General features: G+C 58.8%; 1 protein-coding gene across 1 annotated transcript; it reads right to left on the bottom strand.

Moving 5' to 3' along the window:
- Positions 1 to 2,351: 2,351 nt before the first annotated feature.
- Positions 2,352 to 7,169, bottom strand: PHB (prohibitin). The gene is made up of 7 exons (XM_039564598.1): positions 7,092 to 7,169; positions 6,462 to 6,587; positions 5,951 to 6,112; positions 5,166 to 5,308; positions 4,750 to 4,866; positions 3,985 to 4,080; positions 2,352 to 3,367 (listed from the first exon to the last, which is right to left on the bottom strand). Exons 2-7 carry the CDS (start codon positions 6,547 to 6,549, stop codon positions 3,155 to 3,157), a joined length of 819 nt encoding a protein of 272 aa, XP_039420532.1. The 5' UTR covers positions 6,550 to 6,587; positions 7,092 to 7,169; the 3' UTR covers positions 2,352 to 3,154.
- Positions 7,170 to 20,017: the final 12,848 nt, after the last annotated feature.

Below are 20,017 nucleotides of genomic sequence, written 5' to 3'. Positions count from 1 at the left end.
AGCCCTTCCTCCCGCACCGCCCCTGTTTTTCAGGGTCCCCTTGGACATCAACAGCACAAAGGAGGCCGTGAGGAAACTCCTCCCAGTGCCCGGCTCTCCCCACGCTGCCAGCTCGCTCCGGGGCACGGATTATCCCAGCCTCGGGACCTGCCTGGCCCGGGGAGGCTCCGGCCCGGCTGCCGGAGCAGGTGCCCCTTTCCATGCCCAGCCAGGCGGGTCCCGGCTGCTCCAGAGGCTGCTCCCCGTGCTCCTGGCCGTGTCCTCCTCACGCCAGGCAGGCCGGGGTGTCTGCCACAGAGCAGGCTCGGCTCAGGGAGGGTGAACACAGAGGAAATCAGGCAGCTTCCTGTTTGTTTATGGGGAACAAAAGCCTGGCTGGCTGGTCTGAGCTCCCTGCCACCAGCAAGGAAGGAAAAAGGGAGGGAAAAGTCTCCCAGGAAGCAAAAACCAGTCTGTGCTGCCATTAATCACTGAAAGCACAGAGCTGCAGGGGAACAGCTGCCAGGCTTTTCCCTCCAGCACGGATTAATCACCACAACAACGTTCTGGACCCAAAAACTCAAGAGCTGTTTCCTGAATTGCAGCTCAACCAGCTCGCACCTCCGAAGCCATTCCCAGACATTCCTGCAGTTCCTGAGGGAGCCAGGTGAACCTCTGGGAAAGGAGGAAAGCTCGGAGCCCTGCAGGGCTGGGGGGAAAACAGGAATTTGGACCTTTCCGAGTGCTCGAGGAGTGGAAACCTGAAGCTGGAAGGGGCAGCAGAGGGTTCTGAGGAACCTCAGGCAGTTCCTGTGCCAGCTTGAGCTTCTCCTTCCCCACCTGGAGACTCCGTCCTGGCCAGGGTGACCTCGGGGCTCTGCTGTCGCCACGGGTGGCCACCTCTGGGCCGATTGCTGCTGCCACCTGGTGGGAACCAGCCCGGCCCTGCTGCTCCTCGGGGTGTCCCCCTGAGCCTGGAAAAGGGCGCCTCGGGACAAGGCACCTCTGGAAAAGGACACCTCTTCCCATCCTTCCTGTCACGGCGAGCAGCAAAGCTGCACCTCCGCCACTCACCCGCACAACACCCCCAGCTCTGCGATGTCGGTGCCAAACGGGACAACTGGAGAAACACAGAACAGCTGGGGTTGGAAGGGACCTCTGGAGCTCCTCTAGTCCCAGGCAGGGCCACCGGGAGAGCAACTGGAAGATGGGAAGGTCCAGGAGCACCTGGTGGGATGTTGGTGTGAGGGAGAGCCGAGAGGAGGGCACTGAGTGCCCTTTGATGGGGATTAAAAGCTGTCAGATACACTGAATTTGGGGAGTTTGGGCAAACAGGTGGCAGAAAGGGAAAGAACCAGGCCAGGAAAGCATTCCCAGGCTCCCCAGGGAATGGGCACATTCCCGAGGCTGCCAGAGCTCCAGGAGCTTTTGGACAATACTCCCAGGGATGCACAGGGTGGGAGTTTGGAGTGAATCGAACCAGGAGCTGGGCTGGATGAGCCCTGTGGGTCCCCTGTAACTCAGGACATTCCATGATTCATTTGGAACCCCAGATCTCTCAGCAGAGGAGAGAAAAGGGAACGTTTGTAGGGAGAATCACCCCCAAAAGCCAAGGAAATGGCGAATAATTGGCCCCAGGGGCCACCGAGGGAGCCTCAGGCACCTCCTCCAGAGGGGCCAACAGCAAAGGCAGCAGGAAATGCTCCCCACTCCCTGGAAATGCAGAGCCCCGGGAGCTGGGAAGGGATTGCAGCCACACTCTGCAGAGCCCAACACCTGGAGCGCGAAACTGAGAGGGGAACGCAGGAAACGCCGTGGGAGGGTTCAAAAGGAGCCTTGGGAGCCGAGTGGGAGCTGCCCTCGGAGCGTCTGGAGCGGGAGAGCAGAGGAATAAAGAGCTCCAGAGGGGAAAGAGGTCTGGAAGTTATTTGGGAGTTGTGCACCCGACTCAGCTGCCTGAAACCCCGTGTGAGCTCAGGCACCTCATCACCGCTGCAGGCAGAAAGGGCAGGAGAGGCTTCCCAGGGCTCCAGAGGCTGTAGGGGGGATGTGGAGAGTGAAAGGAGCCCGCACTGCACAGCAGCACCCTCAGGGCAGCACTGACACCCGGGCCAGGCCGTTCCTGAGGGACACCAGGCCCCGGGTGAAGCCCAGGATGGTGCCAGGCTGGAACCGTGCAGGGAAAAGGCTCCACAGTGCCACTCTTACCTCAGGAACGCCGTGAAAACTCACAGGCGAAGCTTTGAAGCTGTCGGGATCAATCCCTCTTTGCCTGTGCCAAGACTCTTCCCAGCTACCCCAGCCCGTGCCCCACTGACCCCGACCTCCCTCTCTCCTGAGACAGCAGCAGAAAAAGAAGCAGCAACCCACGGTGCCACCCTTGGGACTGTGACATTTATTGAAGGCTGGTTACACAATCACACCCATCACATCCTCCTCACAGTTCAGCTTCCCTCAGTAAAAGGAGCATGGATGGAACAGAGGATTTCTGCCCGAGCCTCGGAGCAGCGAGGGGCTGCGACAGGAGCCCACGGGGCAGGAGAGGGGGACGGCTCAGGGGGAGAACGAGGAGATGTTCCGGATCCAGGAGGATTTCCTGCACAGGAACTCCCCTCTCCACCGTGCCAGAGGGGATCTCTGCTCCTCTCAGCCAGCGCCGCGGCTGCCACAGGCACAGCAGAGCCCCTGCCCCAAGCTGAGGTGTCCCCTGGCTCTCAGGTGACACCTGGAGAGGACTGGCTTGGCTGAGGGCCCTGAGCATCGCTGTCCCACAGCCCAGGAGGTGTGGGATGGCCCCGGCCAGCCTGAAGGCACTGAGGCAGCTCTGAGACCTGATCGATGCAGCACCCAGAGCCAGGGACTCACCTGGGCTTCATCCCAGGACAACTCTGCTCCTGGTGCTCAAACTGCCTGGAAAGGGGCACTTCCCAAACCTCCCCGAGCCACTGAAGCCACCGCTGTGACCGCCCAGGGGAGGAACCGCAGGCCTGGTGTCGCGAGCGTTCGCTTTTATTTGATTACCCATCCCAAAATCCCTCCAACTGCCAAATTTCCGTTTCCTCCGCGAGGAAATTGCAATGATTTTTTTTTTTTTCCTTTCCTTTCCTTTTTTTTTTTTTTTTTTCTTTTTTTGTTTTGTTTTGCTGTTCTTCTGCTGGCGTAGGCAGGGGCTGGCTCACTGTGGCAGCTGCAGCAGCACGGACTGTCCCGAGGGCAGGTAGGTGATGTTGCGGGAGCGCGAGAGCTGGTACGCGATGTCCTCGGCCGCCTCCAGCTTGCGCAGCTCGATCAGCCCGTCACCCGCCGTGGCCAGCGAGTTGGCAATCAGCTCTGCAGCCTTGGAGTCACCTTCTGCAGAGATCACCGCCGCCTTCTTCTGCTGCTCAGCCTGCGAGGAAAACGGGGAAGAAAAGGGGCGGGCAGCGCAGGAAGCGAGAGCGGAATGAACGGACGGAACTGCGCCGCCCCACCCCGCGGGGGTTCCCCCCTGCCAGGGTCAGGATAAAATGGTTCTGGTTTAGGGTTGTGTTCTTTAAACTGGTTTGCTGCAACTCTGGGAAAAAACAGAAGCCAATTTGGCTACTGTGGGAAAAGAAAAAAAGCCAATTTCAAACTGAATTTCAAGCTGGTTTTTGACCCCATCCATCCCACCCGGAGATCCCGATTATTTTGCAGTCCCTAGGGATGCTCCCAAACCCGGAGCTCTCCAGTCAGCTGAAATCTGAGATGACACAACAGCCGTTAATCCCATTCTCCTGCTGGAGACTCCCAGAAATCCTCCAGTGCGAGTCAAAGCAGCTGGAGTGACCCAGGAACAAGCAATGAGCACGGCCGCAGGCCGGGGTGGAGAGAGGAGCCTTCTCCAGCTGGGAGTAGGTTTATGCTGGATATTTGGGAAAACGTTTCTGTTCAGCATTCCAGGAAGGCTGGGACAGGATATTCAAAGGAAAAACCCCTGGAGTGGGAAGGAGAGGCAGCCCCAAGGTTCTCAGAAGGACAGGATACCTTCTCCACGATGAACCTGGCGCGCTCTGCCTCCTGCTGCGCCACCTGCTTCATCTCCACCGCCTCCGTGAACTCCTTGCCAAAGGTCAGGTGGGTCTGGGGGGGACAAACCAAACAGGTCACGGCAGGGACAGATCCCAGCAGCTCTGGGATGGGGACGGAAACAAACTGGGACAGGTGGGGATCCCATCCCCATCCCTGTCCCGGTGTGCTCAGCCCGCTGCCACCTCCTGGATGGGGCATGGGAAAGCTCCAGAAACAAAGTGTCCAGGCTGCCTCCTGCACCTCCCTGTGCTCCCAGCAGGAAAACCCCAGGCAAAGAGGGAGAGGTGTGCAAGCCTGATTACAACATTTAACTTACAAAGGGATAAATTGAACTTATAAAGGGAGGTGGGAGGGCAGAGCTCCCTCCTTGGGTATCTCAGCAGGTTCCAGGAGGAACCCTTTGTAGGAAAAGCTGCTGTCCAAGTGGGGATTTTCACTGCTGGTGCTTCCTGTGGAGCTGCTGCCAAATCCCAAACCACCTGCAGCGCCATCCATCACCCTCAGCAGCATCTGCTCCTGGTGGAGCTGCAAAAGCCCTGCACAGGGAGGGCTTGGACACCCAGGGGCCACCAAGGGCTGCCCAAGGTCGCAGGGACAAAACCAGAGCTGTGACCCCGGCATCCTTCCAAACACAGTGTCCAAATGTCCGAACGTCCAGCCCACCATCCTCCAGCCACCCTTCTCTCCAAAGGGGGAAATGGGAAATGGGAAAACTCTCACCAAGGACACGTCGTCCAGGATGAGGCCGAAGGTCGCCGCTCTCTCCGTGAGGTCCTCGCTGACCTGCCTGGACACCAGCTCCCGCTGGGTGATCAGCTCCCCGGCGTCAAAGCGAGCCTGCAACGGGCAGACACCTCTGGCAACGGGCAGCGGCAGGACACGGCCTCCGGCTGCACCAGCGTGGACAGCAGGAGGTCTTTCCCCACCAAAAAGGGCTGCCCAGGGAGGTCTGGAATCCCCATCCTGGGAGTGTCCAAGGCCAGGGTGGACGGGGTGTGGAGCCCCTGGCAGGGGGTGGAGCTGGAGGAGCTTTAAGGTCCCTTCCCACCCAAACCAGGCTGGAATTCTGCGGTTCCAGGGCACAGCACATTCCCCACTCCCTGCCAGGGCAGCGCAGCAGCTCAGGGCGTGCTCACCACCACAGACTTGAGGATCTCGGTGGTGATGGAGGGCAGCACGCGCTCGTCATAGTCCTCGCCGATGCTGGTGAAGATGCGGGGCAGCTGGGCGGTCACGGGCCGGAACAGGATCCGCAGCGTGATGTTCACGTTCTGCAGGTCTGGGGAGCAGCACAGGGTCAGCGAGGGACCTCTCCTCTCCAGTGCAGCAGGAGGAGGAGGAGGAATAAACTCCCCAACTTGGGTTTGCCAGAAAAAATGAGTTGGTTTCACTCCCCTTTTTCCCCTGGGATCCAACTGCGCTCTGCTGTAAAGGGAGAATTCCAACCCCACCTGTGTCACCTGCTCCAGGTGACCCTGCATGAGCTGCAGAGCTCAGGAGGTCCCTTCCAACCCAAACTCCTTGGGGTTCAGTGATTTACAGCACCAAGGGAAGAGTTCTTTAACCCGTCCTTTATTAAAGAGATCAAACCACTCCTGACTGTTCCGAACACGTGGGATCTCCACGGAATCAAGGAGCGGTTGGGGTTGGAAGGGACCTCTGGAGATGACCCAGCCCAACCCCCTGCCAAGGCAGGGTCACCTGGAGCGGGTGACACAGGTGGAATGTCTGGATCCAGAGAGGGACACTCCAGGCCCTTCCTGGTCACCTGTCCAGTGCTTGGTCCCTCAAAGTGGAACTCGTTTAACGTTTCTGGCCCCTTCTCCACAGCCTGGGCTTTAGGACCACAGTTCCACATCCAGCAGGGTAAACCCAAAGCCCTGGATCCCCTGGATCCGGTGTCCCCGGGGCCAGCACCCACCTTTGCTGCCGGTGATGACGGGGATGTTGCGGGGCCGCGAGCGGCAGTCGAAGATGATGGGTTTCTGCACCCAGGGGATCAGGAAATGGGTCCCTTCTCCCACCACCACGTCCTGGACCCCCCGGAACCGGTCAAAGATCACAGCTCTGTGTCCTGCATCCACTGGGGAGGGAAAGAGCACGTCAGGGATGTCACTGCTGCCACCAACGCCACGGGAACGGGGCGGCTGGGAGGGTTAAAGCCTTAATTAACAGCAGAGCAGGGAATTAATGGGATCATTTAGGGCAAAAAAGCAAAGAGAAGCTGCAGATGGAACTCCAGGGCCTCCCAGTCTGCTCCCCATGGAGCAGCTCTGTGACTTTTGGAGAAAGGAACTCACAATGCTCGTGGTATAAACAGCCGTGCGAGGCCTCAGTCTGTCTTTATTGGGCAATAAAAGCAGTGAGAAGTCAAGACTTGGACGAAAATACAGAATAAAGCGATCGGGGAGCGCTCAGCTCGTCCCACTCACCGTTGTAAAGAGCAGAGTTGACAACTCCGCCCGCCACAGCCAAGCCCAGACCGAGCTTCCCGATGCTCTCGAACACCTTCGCAGCCATTTCACAGCTCCAGCTCCAGCCCCCGCTCCAAAACCCTCCTGCAAAACCCCCCCGGGCCGGTCAAAGCCCACTGAGCACGGCCGGGGTGCTGCGGGGGTCCCTGGGGATCGACCCCCGCCCGGAATCCCGAACCACCCCGGGCAGGGCAGCCCCGCCTCGGGGGCTCCCTCGGCCCCACAAACACCTCAGCCCCGGGGGTCTCCTCAGCCCGGGGGTCTCCCCCCGCGACCCCTCCCCAGGCTCGGACCCTGCGGCCCCGCAGCACCCCGGACACCCCTCCAGGACCCCTCCCAGCTCTCCCCGTCCCCCCACAGCCCGACCCCCGCACCCCGAACGCCCCCCAGGCCTCCCCCTCCCCGCTCCCTCCTAGGCCGCTCGCCCCCAGCACGGGCACCCCACGGGCCAAGGCCTCGCTGTCTCCAGCCCGCCCGCCCGCCCTCAGGCCGCGGCTCGGTCCCGGCTCGGCTCCCCCCGGCCCCGGGGCCGCCGGGCCCGGACCCACCGCCGCCCCCCGGCCCCGCCGCTCCCGCCGCGCCGCTGACCTCCACATGAATCCGCGGCCGCCCGCCCAGCGCGCCCTGCGCGCCAGGCCAAGACGCGCGCTCCTCATTGGCCCGCGCCTCCCGTGCCTTTCTGGGATGGGTAGTTCTCTGCCACCATGCGCTCTGCAGGGCAGCCTACAGTTCCCGGTGTGCCCCGCGGCGGCCCGCTGGCTGAGCAAAGTAGCGCACTATTGGCTGGGGCTTCACGCTACGCGCAAGGCCTCTTGGGAGATGTAGTCCTGGTGGAGGGGAGGCATGTGGGGGGCGTGCGGGGACGGGGGACATGCGGGGGGCAGGGGACGGGCAGCACGTCCTGCTTACAGAACCCCAGAACAGGCCGGGAGGGGACCTCTGGAGACCACCCAGTCCATCCCCCTGCCATGGCAGGGTCACCTGGAGCCGGTGACAGGGGTGGCTTGGGATGTCTGGGTCCAGAGAGGGACACGCCAGGCCCTCCCTGTCACCTGTGCCTGCCACCCTCCATGGAAAATTATTCCTCCTGTTGAGGTGGAACTCGTGGTTTAGTTTCTGGCCATTGCTCCTGGTCCTGGCACCGCTGAACCGAGTCTGACACCTCCCGGAGACACTTCCCTGGCTTGGCGGGATCCCCTCTCCGCCCTCCCTTCCCAGCCTAACCAGGCCCAGCTCCCGCTCTCTCCTCATCCGAGATGCTCCAGACCCCAGACCGTCTTTGTGGCCTCCCTCGGACCCTCTCCAGTAGGCTCCTTGTCTTTCCCGAGCTGTGCACACCGGCATTAAACGTTCCTCCCTCGTCCCGGGGGAAAAGGGGCCCGGAGCCGCTGTGCCCCTGCGGACACAGCTCCCTCATTCCCCGGCCGTGTCCCCTCCTGTCCCCTCCTGTTCCCGGAGCCGCTAGAGGGAAGCAGCGCTCTCCCTTTAGCTCCGGGAATCCCGGAGAACAGGGAAAAAAAGAGAGGGAATTAAAAAAAAAACCCTCCCCAAAAGCCTGGCCCGGGGAGCCGCCGGGGTGGGCTCCGCTCCGAGGGGACCCCGCCGGGCACCGGGGGCTTTGTGCCCCTCCCCGGCAGCGTCTGGGGATGGGAACGGAGCCGAAGCCCTTCCTCAGAGCCCAGCGGATCCCGGGAGCAGCCAGGGAGTGTCGTGTCACCCCCCTGAGCTTGTGTCACCTCCGTGAGGGGAAACTGAGGCACGGCGCTGCTCAGCACCCCGGCCAATGGGGGGACAGAGAGGGACCCAAACAGCAGGGACAGGTCCCAGCTGGTGGCCCCAGGCCCCGGTGGTTCTCAGCTGTCGGTGCCTCCATCCAGCCCCAAACCAACCTCTGGTGGCAAAGCCGTGAACGCCCGGGGGGTTCTTCCCGTCGGAGGCGGGGTCCAACAAGGTGAAACTCATTAAACCCGGGACTGACGGAGCTGGGGGACCGGGATTTGCACCCCCCGAGCTCTGCCTGCCGCTCACCCCACGTTTGTGCTGCCCATTCCCTTTTCCCTGCGGGATCAGCGCTGCCCGTTCACACAGAACGGGGACAAAGGCTCGTGGCCCTGGGGATTTTTGGGCCCGGGCCCGGGTTTTTGGGATGGGAGCTGCGGGAGCCGCCGGCTCGGAGCCGGTGCCACCCTCGGCAGCAGCCGGGAGCAGAAAGGGGCCTTTGTGCAGGGACCCTGCGGCCGCTGGTTCGGGGGGACGCGGTGACACGGGCTGGCCACACGGGCTGGCCACACGGGCTGGCCACTGCCGGGGGCACCCAGAGCGTCCCCCCACAGCCTCCGAGCTGTCCCGGCTCTGTGGGATGGAGAATGTGGGGTCCGGGATGGAGGTGAGGGGCTGGGAGCATCTGGGGGAAGGGATAGGGGGGCATGGAAGGCCCCAAAATTGAGCTTGGGACCCTGTTTTTGGGTGACGGCTGTGGGATTGCACCCCAAAATAGAGCTGGGACCCCCCCCTGCCAGTGATGGCTGTGGAACCGCGCCCCAAAACAGCGCTGGGCCCCCTCCCTTGAGCCTCTCCCCGAGGCTGCCGTCCGGTTTTGGGGGACATTTCCTCCACGGGCAGCGCGGGCGGCTCAAGAAGGGCTCATTGTCCCCCCCGGCCCCGGGAGGGAACAAAGCGCCTCCTCTTCTCCACCCCCCGCTCCCAAAAAACTCTCGGCACGAAACCGCCAAGCGCGGAGGCTCCCGGCGCCCGCTGACCCCGGCGGGGCCGGGACGGATCCGCGGCGGTTCCAGGGCACGGCCACGCCCGGCCGGAGCCGCGGCTTTGGCAGGAATGGGGTTTTTCCACCCCAAATCCGCTGTGGGGTTGATCCGTGCGCGGCGGGACGGGGCTGGCGCTGATCCCCCTCCCACCCACCGCGTCCTCCGGGGGGTCCCGGCCCTGCCCGGGGGGTCCCGGCCCGGCCCAAACCCGAATTAGGCTCAATAAGCGTTGAAATTAAATTAGCGAAACTGCATTAAAGCCCTGCGAGGACGCGGCTCGGGGTGGAAACGGCCTTAATGTGATTTCAGCCGAGTTCCCTGCCGCGATTTGCAAGTCAGGGAAATCGAATTAGGGCTGTTTGCATTCTGAGCTCTGTCCGCACGGCCCCGTCCTGCGGCTGAATTAATCTGCTTTAAACCCCAGCCTGTCTTTCACTCAGACAGCTTCACCTGACTCGCCCCGGGGAAGCAGAAAACCCCCCCGGGCGGGCACAGGGACCCCATGGCAGGCGCGGGTTTGGGGGTGGGAAGTCGTGGAGGCTTCGGGGAGCAGCAGGGTTATCCCGAATCCCAGCAGGGAATGATGTGGGGCGCAGCCCCGAGCTGAACCCCGCCGTGCCGGGCTCCGCAGAGCCGGGATCGGGGTGCGAGCACCCCCGTTCTCCGCAGCCCGGGGTCCCCGCGGCTCGGCGGGCGCCAGGGCCGGGGTTCCTCGCTGCTCCGCGATGGTTATCGGCGCTTTAACCGAGTTTCCTCCGCGCCGGGAGCCAGCTGGATCTGGCTGCGTTATCCCCGCTCCGGGAAGGCTCCGCTGGCTGGGAATTGTCACCCGGCAGCTCCAGGGAAATCGGGACCGGGCCGGGGGAAAGCGCAGCCCCCCCAAAACCCCGCAGCCCCTTTGGTGCCCAAGCGTCCTCCCCGCCTTCTCCCCATCCTCCTCTTCCTCGGGCCCGCAGCAAATCCGCCAGGTGAAGGGGTTTGGGCACCAAAAGGTGACCCCGAGGGTCTGGGGACATCCCAGGAGCTGCAAAAGGCTCCTGTCCCCCTCTCCCCGCGCAGGTATCGCCATAGACGGCTGCAATTAAAAGGGAGTTAATGACTTAATGAATCCTAACCCAATCCCCCTCATTAGCGCGTGAACCGCTGACCCTCCCTGGCTGCGGCCGCCGGCGCTGGAATCGCGCAGCTTTTCCTTTCCTTCCAGGGATTTAATGTCCTGGAGAGGGGAGAAAGTGGGGGCTGGAGGGCAGGGACTGGAAAGCCCGGCCTGGAGGGGGGACACCCCAAATCCCCCCAAATCCCCCCATCCCTGCTGGCCCCGGGACAAATCCTGCCCTCTCGGGGACAAGTCCTGCACTTCCCGGGACAAGTCCTGCTCTCCTTGGGAAAAACCTCGGCCTCTCCGGCCGCCCCGTCCGCCGCCGGACAAAGGCACTTCAGTGTCCTCTCCCGCAGCTGCCGTGGGGCCGGAGCCCCTTCCGCCGCCGGGGGGGCTCCGAGGGCCCCGATCCCGCCGGGAGCAGCCGGGCTGAGCATCCCGGTCCAGCCGTTTCCAGGGATACTGCCGGGGGGTCAGGGAGAGGTCTGGGATGTTCCAGTCTTCCTGTAGCGTCCTTAATTGCTCATTTATTTAGAGCAATTAGTCCCAGGTGCTTGTCCGCGGTTGGGTGACCCCGGCGGGTCCCTCCTCATCCTGGCCCGGCCATTCCAAGCCTCGGGATCGATCGGCTCCTGGCGAAGGAGGAGTCCCCCCCCCCCAGCGCTGAGCCACGTTCACATCCCTGCCCCGTGACCTTGTCCGTGTCCCTGTCCCAGCTCATTCCCCGCGGGAGGGATGGGATGGGATGGGGTGTGGGGGATGCTGTGGCCCCCCGGGATGTGCAGCCCTTTGGAGCAGGGGATCCGCCCGGAGCATCCCCGGGGGCCGCGGAGATCCCTGGAAAGCGCCTCCCCCCGTTTTCCTGTGTCTCGGAGGAGCAGGAGCGGCCGCCGCGGGGAACAATCCGGGGCTTTGTGGAGCAGGACCCACCCGGGGGCGGCCGGCGGGGTCAGCGAGCCCCCGGTGCCTTCTGTGCCTCGGGCAGAGCCCCGGGGGGACGGGGGGGCACAGCGCGGGGCCCTCGGCTGGGAATGGGGGCAGGAACGGGCAGGGGGAGAGCAGCGGGGGGAGCACGGACACCGGGGGGGTCACAGATATCGGGGGTCACTGATGTCGGGGGTCACTGATGTCGGGGGTCACTGATATAGGGGGGTCACAGATGTCGGGGGTCACTCATATCGGGGGTCACAGATATCGGGGCTCACACCTGGGGGCTCCCATCCCCTGCCCTTTCCCCCCCAGCACAACCTCTGCCACCTCTGCCTTTTATCAGCCTGGCCGGGTGGCCCACGGCGGGGGGGGGTTGGTGGCCCACGGGGGTTTTCGATGGCCCACAGAGGCTTCGACAGCCCCGCCCTCTGTCTGAGCACCCCCAGCGCCTCCATTTCCCCCCTCCCGCGTCTGCCGGGCCGGGGCCTTTGGCTGCCAAATGCGTCTCCATCGCTCCCCAGGCGTCACTTCCCCCATGGCTCCATCCCAGCGTTCCCATTCCCTGGCACCGGGAGCGCTCCCAGATGGGACCTCTCTGCTGCCTCCTCCCCCGCGCGCCCCGATTCCAGGGCGCGTTAATTGCCCGCCGATTGATTCCCCAAATTCCCCGCTGACTCCCATTAGGGCGGCTTGGAGGATCCTGGGAAAGGGGCAGGACGGATCCGGCTGCACTCGGATCACAGAATCGAGGGGGGAAAAAGCTGAAAAAGCCACTTTTGGGGGGGGGGCTCGGCGCTGGCCGGGGTGCAGTGGGGGCTCCCCCGGGGTAAAGTTTGTGTCACCCAAAAGCTGCTCCGAGAACATCCCCAAAGCCACGCGGACAAAGGCACGGCCCTGACCCCGCTCCCTGAGGGATTTGTCCCGGACCAGGCACGGGCAGCCCCCAAGGGGGACCCTCCTCCCGTTCCTAACCCCCCTCAACCCTCCCAGCCCGTCAGGTGCGGGGCTCAGCCTCCTCAAAACCACCCGTGGCTTTCTCAAGGGTTTTCCTGCAGCCAAGGGCAACTTTTGGCTGGAAAATCCTTTTCGAGCCCTGGAAAATCCTGGCTCAGGGGTGCGGGGGAAGCTGGGAGCGCGCACAGCCCCCAGGCGGGGATGGAGCTGCCGCTTCCCGGACTCGGATTCCGGCAGGAATTGTCCCCGGCAGGTCCCTGTCCCTCTCCGCTGGCTGGAAGGAGCCCGGAGCAGCTGCAATCCCTCCGAGAAGCGGCTCAGGCTCTGCCCGGGGCAGCGCTGCAGCTCGCAGGGCACAGGCCCAGCACCCAGAGCCTCCCCGGGGAGCGGGACACCCCCAAATCCGGGCTGATCCCCCTGGATGACCCCGTCCAGCCCCTTCCTGGACCCCTCCCTGCATTCCCGGCAGCCGAGGGTGATCCAACCCCCCCAGGAGCACCCCTGGATTGCGCAGCGGGGTCGGGATGCGCCCCGAGGGTCTCGGCATGGATTGGAGCCTCCAGCAGCCGGGACCGGGGAAATTCCGGTTCCGAGAAAGCCCCGACTTCCAGGAAGGCTCCGCGTTCCTCCCGAGCATCCCCGGGCAGGAAACCCGCGAGGGATGAATGCCCAACAGGGTGAATGAGGCTGCCTGGACAGGGAAGCGCTCCCGATCTGGGTCAGCCGGTCAGGGGAGGGCTGAGCCGGCCGGAGCGCGCCCAGCACCGGGAGAGGGACCCTCGGTGCCACCGCGGCGGCTCCGGAGCAGGCTGCAGATGGGCAGGGAAGGGAGGCAGCCAGCGCTGCTGCTCGGGGCCATAAATTACCCTCAAGGTTTCCTAATGGGACCCTGATTTATCTCCTGCCTCTGTCTGGACTAATTGAGTTCATTCCGCTCGGTGATTCATGCCGTGGAAATGGGTTCCAGGGAAAATGGGACCTCAAGCGGCTTCAGCAAATCCCGGCCTCCATCGGCCTGGGAGCCGTAATGCTTTTAGAACCGGGGGATTCGTGAGGGCAGCGGCCCCCGGCCCATCCGTCACTGCCAGGGCGCGGCTCGGGTTTCAGCCGGGGCTGCCAGGAGGGTCCGGAGGGCGAAATCGGGGCTGGAGTGACCCCTTGACCCTGCCTGGGGTGGTCCTGGGGCTCAGCAGCCCCCGGAAGGTGGCCCAGGGTCTGTCCCGGCACATCCTGGGATGGGGAGGGAGGGGGGAGAAGGAAAAGCCCCTGGAAAAGTGCAGGAGGCGAAACGGGGCCTTGGATGGATTCCTCTCAGGTGGGAGCAGGGATGAGCATCCCACACCTCAGCCAAAATCCCGAAGCTCCTCCGTGTCCCGGGAGTGGCCTTTGCCCCTCCTCCTCCTCCTCCTCCTCCTCCTCTTGTCCATCCTGGCCGCTCGGAGGGCATTCCCCATGCCCGGCTGGACCGATTCCAGCAGAAATCCATCCCAAATCCCGACCCAGGGCAGGGGGCAGCAGCGGCCGCCCGGCCCCGCCCAGCCCAGCCCAGCCCGGCCCAGCCCGGCCCAGCCCGGCCCAGCCCGGCCCCGCCCAGCCCAGCCCAGCCCAGCCCGGCCCAGCCCGGCCCAGCCCAGCCCAGCCCGGCCCCGCCCAGCCCCGCCCAGCCCAGCCCAGCCCAGCCCAGCCCGGCCCAGCCCGGCCCAGCCCGGCCCCACCGGGGTTTGTTGTGCTGCTCTCGCTGCTGGCGACAGCCGCGGCCGGTAATGGTTTTATTGGTTTTATTGGTTTTATTGGTTTTATTGGTTTGTTTGCTCTCCGCTCGTGTCCCCGGGGAGTCAGAGGGCTCGGCCCGGCTCGGGCATCCCCTCCCGGCTGCTCCGGCCAGCCCGGATGGGGCTGGGGCTGCTGGAGAGCTCGGAGAGAACCTGCGGGGGGGTTGTGGAGAGTTTAAAGCCTCCTGTGCCTGCGTTTCCACATCCCAGGGGGCTGGGACAGCATCCTGTGGGGCTGGGAGAGGATCCCGTGGGGCTGGGAGAGCCCCCAGGCCAGCGCGGGCCCTCTCCAGGTCACCGAACCCTCTGAGCACACCCGGAGGGGTCGGAGGGATCCATCTCCCCACAAATCCAGAGCTGGGATCCCTCCTTAAACCCTCCCCGGCCCCGCCACACCCGCGAGCGATTCCAGGAGATTCTCCCCCGCTCCAGGCCCTGCCTCTCCCGCCTGGATCCGCTGCTCCCCCCGCAGCATTCCCGTGTTGCTGCCATGTCCTGGCCCTCATTAAATCCCTCCTAAAAGCCGGGATAAAATTGCTTTTACCCAATTTCCTCCTTGCTGTTCGCTGGCTCGGAGAATTCCAGCGGGGCCGAGGCAGCGCTGCTCATCCCAATCCGATTATCCCCGATCCAATCGATCCTCGGCTGCGCGGCCCTTGTGAAACTCTCACCTGATTCTGTGGGAGCAGTTGTGGCTTTATGAGGGCTGACAATGAGCAGGCAAAAGGTAAGAACTTTTCTGGCATCATTAGGTGATTTAGAGAGGAGAGGGTTGTTTCCTTCTTTTGCAAGTCGACAGCACCATCGTGTGTTTTGTCGTGATTCAGTATACTGGAAAGCAGTGAGGTATTCAACCGTTATCTTCAGTTTGAGCAAGTGGTCACATAGAAAACGTTCTAGACAAAAGAGGCAGTGTCAATCAGCGAAATATTCTATGTAACCACATGCACTTTCAGTCTCCCAGAGTCCACTTACAAAGCTAAGTAAGCCCAGCATGTCTCACAGCTCTCTGTGCTCAGCTTATTACAATATTATAATATATTATATTGTTAATATAATTATATAATTAATATAATTAATATATTATTAATATATATTATTACAGTATTACAATATATAATATTACATTATATTATAGCACATTAACTTGTATCCTGTGAAAAGCAACACACACCCTAGAGCTCTCCACTAAACGTATACTTTTCAAGTACAAGTATTGGTCACAAAAGCTGGCCCCTCCACAAGATATTATCTCACTTTTCTAATTAAATGTGCTATCATTTTCTTTCTTTCAATAATGCAGCAGTCCCTTGCTGAGTTTCACATTCACTTCAAAGGATTTCAACACCACCATATGAACCAAGGCTATGTTGTTCTCTTGCTGAACCCAGTTCCCGAATTTTAATCTGGAAACAAAAGAAGAGAAACATTATACTGCTCTTTCCATTTTTACGTCTTTTTCAGAATGGCATAGAGACCTTCAGCATCTGCTGCCTTAAGAAAAAGCTGCAGCATGTGCAAATTAATAATTTCAAAAGGAAGCTGATACTTCTCTTAAGATGCGTGTTGAATCCTTCTAGGACTTTTTGTATGACAAAAGATACTGGGCAGAATTCCTGTTGCCAGTGGATTGTGTGTTTGGACCATGACTTTGAAGAGAACTTGATGCTATATATACTTCTGAAAAGTGCAAATCACCTGTGCTGTCCTGACACATTTATCTACCAGAACTACAACAGGAAACTTTATTTTAGCTGTAGACTACATGATTGCACTGCGAATAAAAATTTTCATACTTAAGGGGGTTGGTCCAGGACCTCTCCTGACATTTACTTCTCTGTGAGATACAGCTGGTTGCACTCTGTGGCCCAGAAGGTGTACAAACATGATTGCAGTGTAAAAGCTGTTAGGAGAAGGGGGTAATTTAGGCCTGAGAGAGCAGAATTCTGAGGGTACCTTTATCTGAGAAGGAAGGGACATAGACGCAGCGTAGACTCAGAGATTCAGAAGTCTTTTTAATGAGAGCAGCTGCTGAAAATTTGAAAGAGGCCAGGGAAATCTAACTCAGCTGGTAGATATTCCTCTCTGAGCCCTAAATTCGTTTTAGCTTAGTGTGACTGCTGCTCAATTGTCTTCCAAATTCAAGTTTTTAATCGTAAGTGGAAAAACTGGCTGATAATGAAACTGCGGAACACCATGGTTGTGTGCATACTTTAAGCGCTGACATATTGTTCTGTGTGAGACATTTCTAACTCTAGGAGAATGAATGTGCATGATGCTACGTAAGAAAGTGCATGTCACCAGCCTGTTTAGACAGGAGTGTGGTACACCTCTTCAGTGCTGACATATTTATCTGAGTAAGAACTAGCCAAAGACTAGACAAAAGAGGACTTCCACTTGATTGTGGAGCAAATAAAAATTTACCTGCTTAAGTGGCGAGAGAGTAAGTGGTTGAGCAAGAAATGGCAGAGCACCACCATGCATTGCAGAACCTGCAGCCCGGTTTAGGATCTGAACCTGCCTACAGGTACACAGACACGTTGTTCTCTATAAAATTAATAAGTTAAGCAATGGATGGATATTTTGAACAAAACCACTACACTAAATTGGTGTTTCTCAACTGTTCAAGTTTTGTGCTTGCTTTTGCTTTCTCCTAATTCTTATCTCACAGAAAGAAAATTTCTTGTTATTTCTCTTTACTTTTAATTATATTAGTAATAAAACTTTCTTTGTACTGTCCTTTGTGTGAGTTGGGTAAAAGGAGGAAAGTGCTGGAAAGGGGGAAGGGGTTTGCTTTAAGCATATGAAAGAGACTTATCAAGAACTGCAACATTGACTAAAATCCCATGTTCTGTTAGTCTGTTGTTGGTGGCAGTTTGGGAACCATGTGCAGCTGAAGAAAACCCTTTTTTCTCTTTGTGAGATTTTCATGGAAGAGATGTTTTACCACCACAGCAGATTGTTTCTTTCCAGGCAGTCATCCTTAAGAATATTAATAACCCTGTGTGATGGCCCATGTTTGGCAGTGTGAAGGAACATTGAAAGGCTTTTTAGAGACTTGTGGTGAAGAAAACCTTTGTGTTCAGGCCAAAATAACAAAGTTCACGTGTGGCCTGTGGAAATTGTGAAGAGTGCCTATGCCATGCTATATAGAAGCTAAGAAACTGTAATATCACAACCTGTCTCTTTAATCCATTTGAAGTACATGGAGGGATGAGAAAAGAGGGCGGTGTCGTGTTTCTCACGCGTAGCTTAAAAACCTTCTTGCATGCTGTGGAGAGTCAGAGAGGAAGAGAAAGTGAGTCACGTGAGACGAAGCTGAGCATGGCGACGGGAAGGAGCGAGGCTTTCTCCACCGTAAAGCCTGAACAAGAACACTCTTCAACATGGCGGCTTCCCTGTCTGCAGCCAGCGCACTTCGCGCTGAAGAAGGCACTGTGCAGCCAGCAGCACAAAAGTCTTATCCTCTCCTCTCCACACGCAGAGCCAGCGGAGCCATCAGGAGCCGGCGTAGCCTAGCCAGCCATGGACTGCTACACAGCTAAATTTGTCTGGTGCGGTTTCCGGTCACCGGTGGGCTGCGGCACGGATGCTGGGTTGCTGGGGGGGGAACTGTACCAGAGCTGCAAGCAGCTAATCCACCTGCTGGAAGGTGGGGGGGCCTCCGAGCCTCTGGGCCCCCGCCCCCTTTCCCAACCTTCTCACAGTTTATGTATTTAAACCGCATGGAAAGGCGGGAATTGTCTTTTGTTTGAGCTGTAGAGGTACTGTAGTGGGTTGAACCTGAGTTGATGGGCAGTCTTTCAGACTAATGACGTTTGAAATGCTGCTGTGAGTAAGAGATACCCAGCAACTTCCATTCTGGCACATCTTTTTACAAGAGAGTACATGTAGCTGAGAAGGAGGGTGCATAGCCCCCCGTGTGAGTTTTATCTTGATGTGCATGACAGACCACTTTTATGGGAGAAGCTCCTGAATGCCTTAAAGTTCGGCTCAGTTGCAGAGAAGTGGCATTTACGGCATTGTATTTGGTGGTGTTTTACCGGCTACAAAGAGACACTCCTGATGGGAACTATTCCGTTTAGTTTCAGACTCTGAGCACTTGAATGTGATATGAAGTTAGAGATTGTTCCGGGGAAACCAGCGAATGCTTCCTGTGCTGGCTTGTTTTCTTATGGTGCAGTTTTAGAGACTGCAAGAAGATGATGAATGCCGCTTGAAAAGTAGCCTGAGTGCATGACAGTGCATGACGATGTTCAGCTAGTTGATCATGAACGTGCAGAACACCATCGGGTGTAGTGCAGTTTTTCTCTATTGACATACTTTTTCCCTGTGCAAAATGGGCACTTTTTGAGCCTCTTCGCATCCAAGCAATCTCCCCTGTCCTCTTCCATCCGCCGACTGTTCACGCAACAGTCTATTTTTAGTTACTGCTGAAAAGGTATAAATACTCAGCTCTGTATCAATAAAATTGGCTTTTGCAATGTTTAAAAAACACAGATAGGGTTGTTATAGTGATTGCTGATGATATAAGAATAATAGCTAGTGGTAAGGGAACGGCATGCTTGGTATGTACCGGTGTCAGTTAGGTTGTAGTAGTGGACGCGCTAACGCTGCTAGGCCGCAAACCATGGCAGGCAGTACGGCCCTACCAGGAGAGAAGTGTGGAGATACAGCTAGAAAGCAGAAGTGAGAGCACTGCTAAACTCATGTCAGATGCTGTTTGGTTTTGCTAAGGACTCTGCGACACTGAGAGCATGTGCTTTGACAGAAGCAAGGCAAGGTCTGAGTTGTCCATGTGTGGCAAGGCCAAGAGCAAAGGGGTAGAGAAAGTCAAGGTGGGCGATGGGTGAGGCAAGGTAAGGGAGGGGTATGCAACACAATGGGTGTCTTAAGAGGAAAGACATCCATTCGGCAAAGGAAAGGAATGGTCAGGAATGACAAGGAAATGCAATGTTGGCTGAGATGGCTGAGCAATGAAAGTCAATGAAAGGAACTGGACTGGTAGGAAGGGCAAGGGAAGCACATGGATAGGTCAGGAAGGCAAATGAAAGGTTGGGCCTGGACAAATGGGAAGTCAGGTGCAGGGTGGCTGAGCAATGAAAGTCTTTGGAAGGCAAGACAAAGGAGAGGCAGGCAAGGCGATGAGAGTCCTAGAATTGCAGGTGGAGGAGGCAGGGAAGCTGAAGAAATTCCACAAAAAGAGAGGTCTTGAATTGCAGGTGGAGGAGACCCTCACATGCTTCTGAAACACTGGAGGTATGTGAAGGCCTTGAGAGTCCTAGGAGAAGCTGCCAGAAAAAAGCTACCAGGACAGACAGGTGTGCTTGCTCGTGACCTCCTCTGGGCTTCCCTGGAGCCCAAGGGCAAAGGATGGATGCCTGTCCAAAATTCAAGACATGCAAGGATAGGTGCCAGAAAAAAGCTACCAGGACAGACAGCTCTGTGTGGCCTTGATTTCGCATGGACCGTCTCTAATCTAACAGGTGGGCTGCCAAGGCAAGGCAAGTGACAGGTACATTCAAGGACTGGGGTTGGCAGGGCAAGGCAAGGAAGGGGCAGGAAAGGCAAGGAAATGCCAATGAGATGAAAGCCTGGCAAGGCCCTGGAGGAAAGACTACAGACTGGACAGCAAGGCAATGCAAGGTGTGGGGAAGCAAGACAAAGTAAAGGATGGGGCAGTGGAGGGAAGGAAGGCTGAGGGAAGACTACAGACTGGACAGCAAGGCAATGCAAGGTGTGGGGAAGCAAGACAAAGTAAAGGAAGGGGCAGGAAAGGCAAGGAAATGCCAATGAGATGAAAGCCTGGCAAGGCCCTGGAGAAAAGCAGTAGGCAGGTCAAGGGTGGGGCATGGCCAGGGAGGGTTGGCAGGGCAAGGCAAGGAAACAGGTGGGCTGCCAAGGCAAGGCAAGTGACAGGTACATTCAAGGACTGTTGGTAAACAAAAGCAGCCAGGACTGACTGCTCTGTGTGGCCTTGATTTCGCATGGACC

Source organism: Corvus cornix, chromosome 23, assembly GCF_000738735.6.
Source record: "Corvus cornix cornix isolate S_Up_H32 chromosome 23, ASM73873v5, whole genome shotgun sequence".
NCBI classification, from domain to species: Eukaryota; Metazoa; Chordata; class Aves; order Passeriformes; family Corvidae; genus Corvus; species Corvus cornix.
The sequence above is the reverse complement of the archived record's forward strand: the minus strand, read 5'-3'. Positions and strand labels throughout refer to the sequence as shown.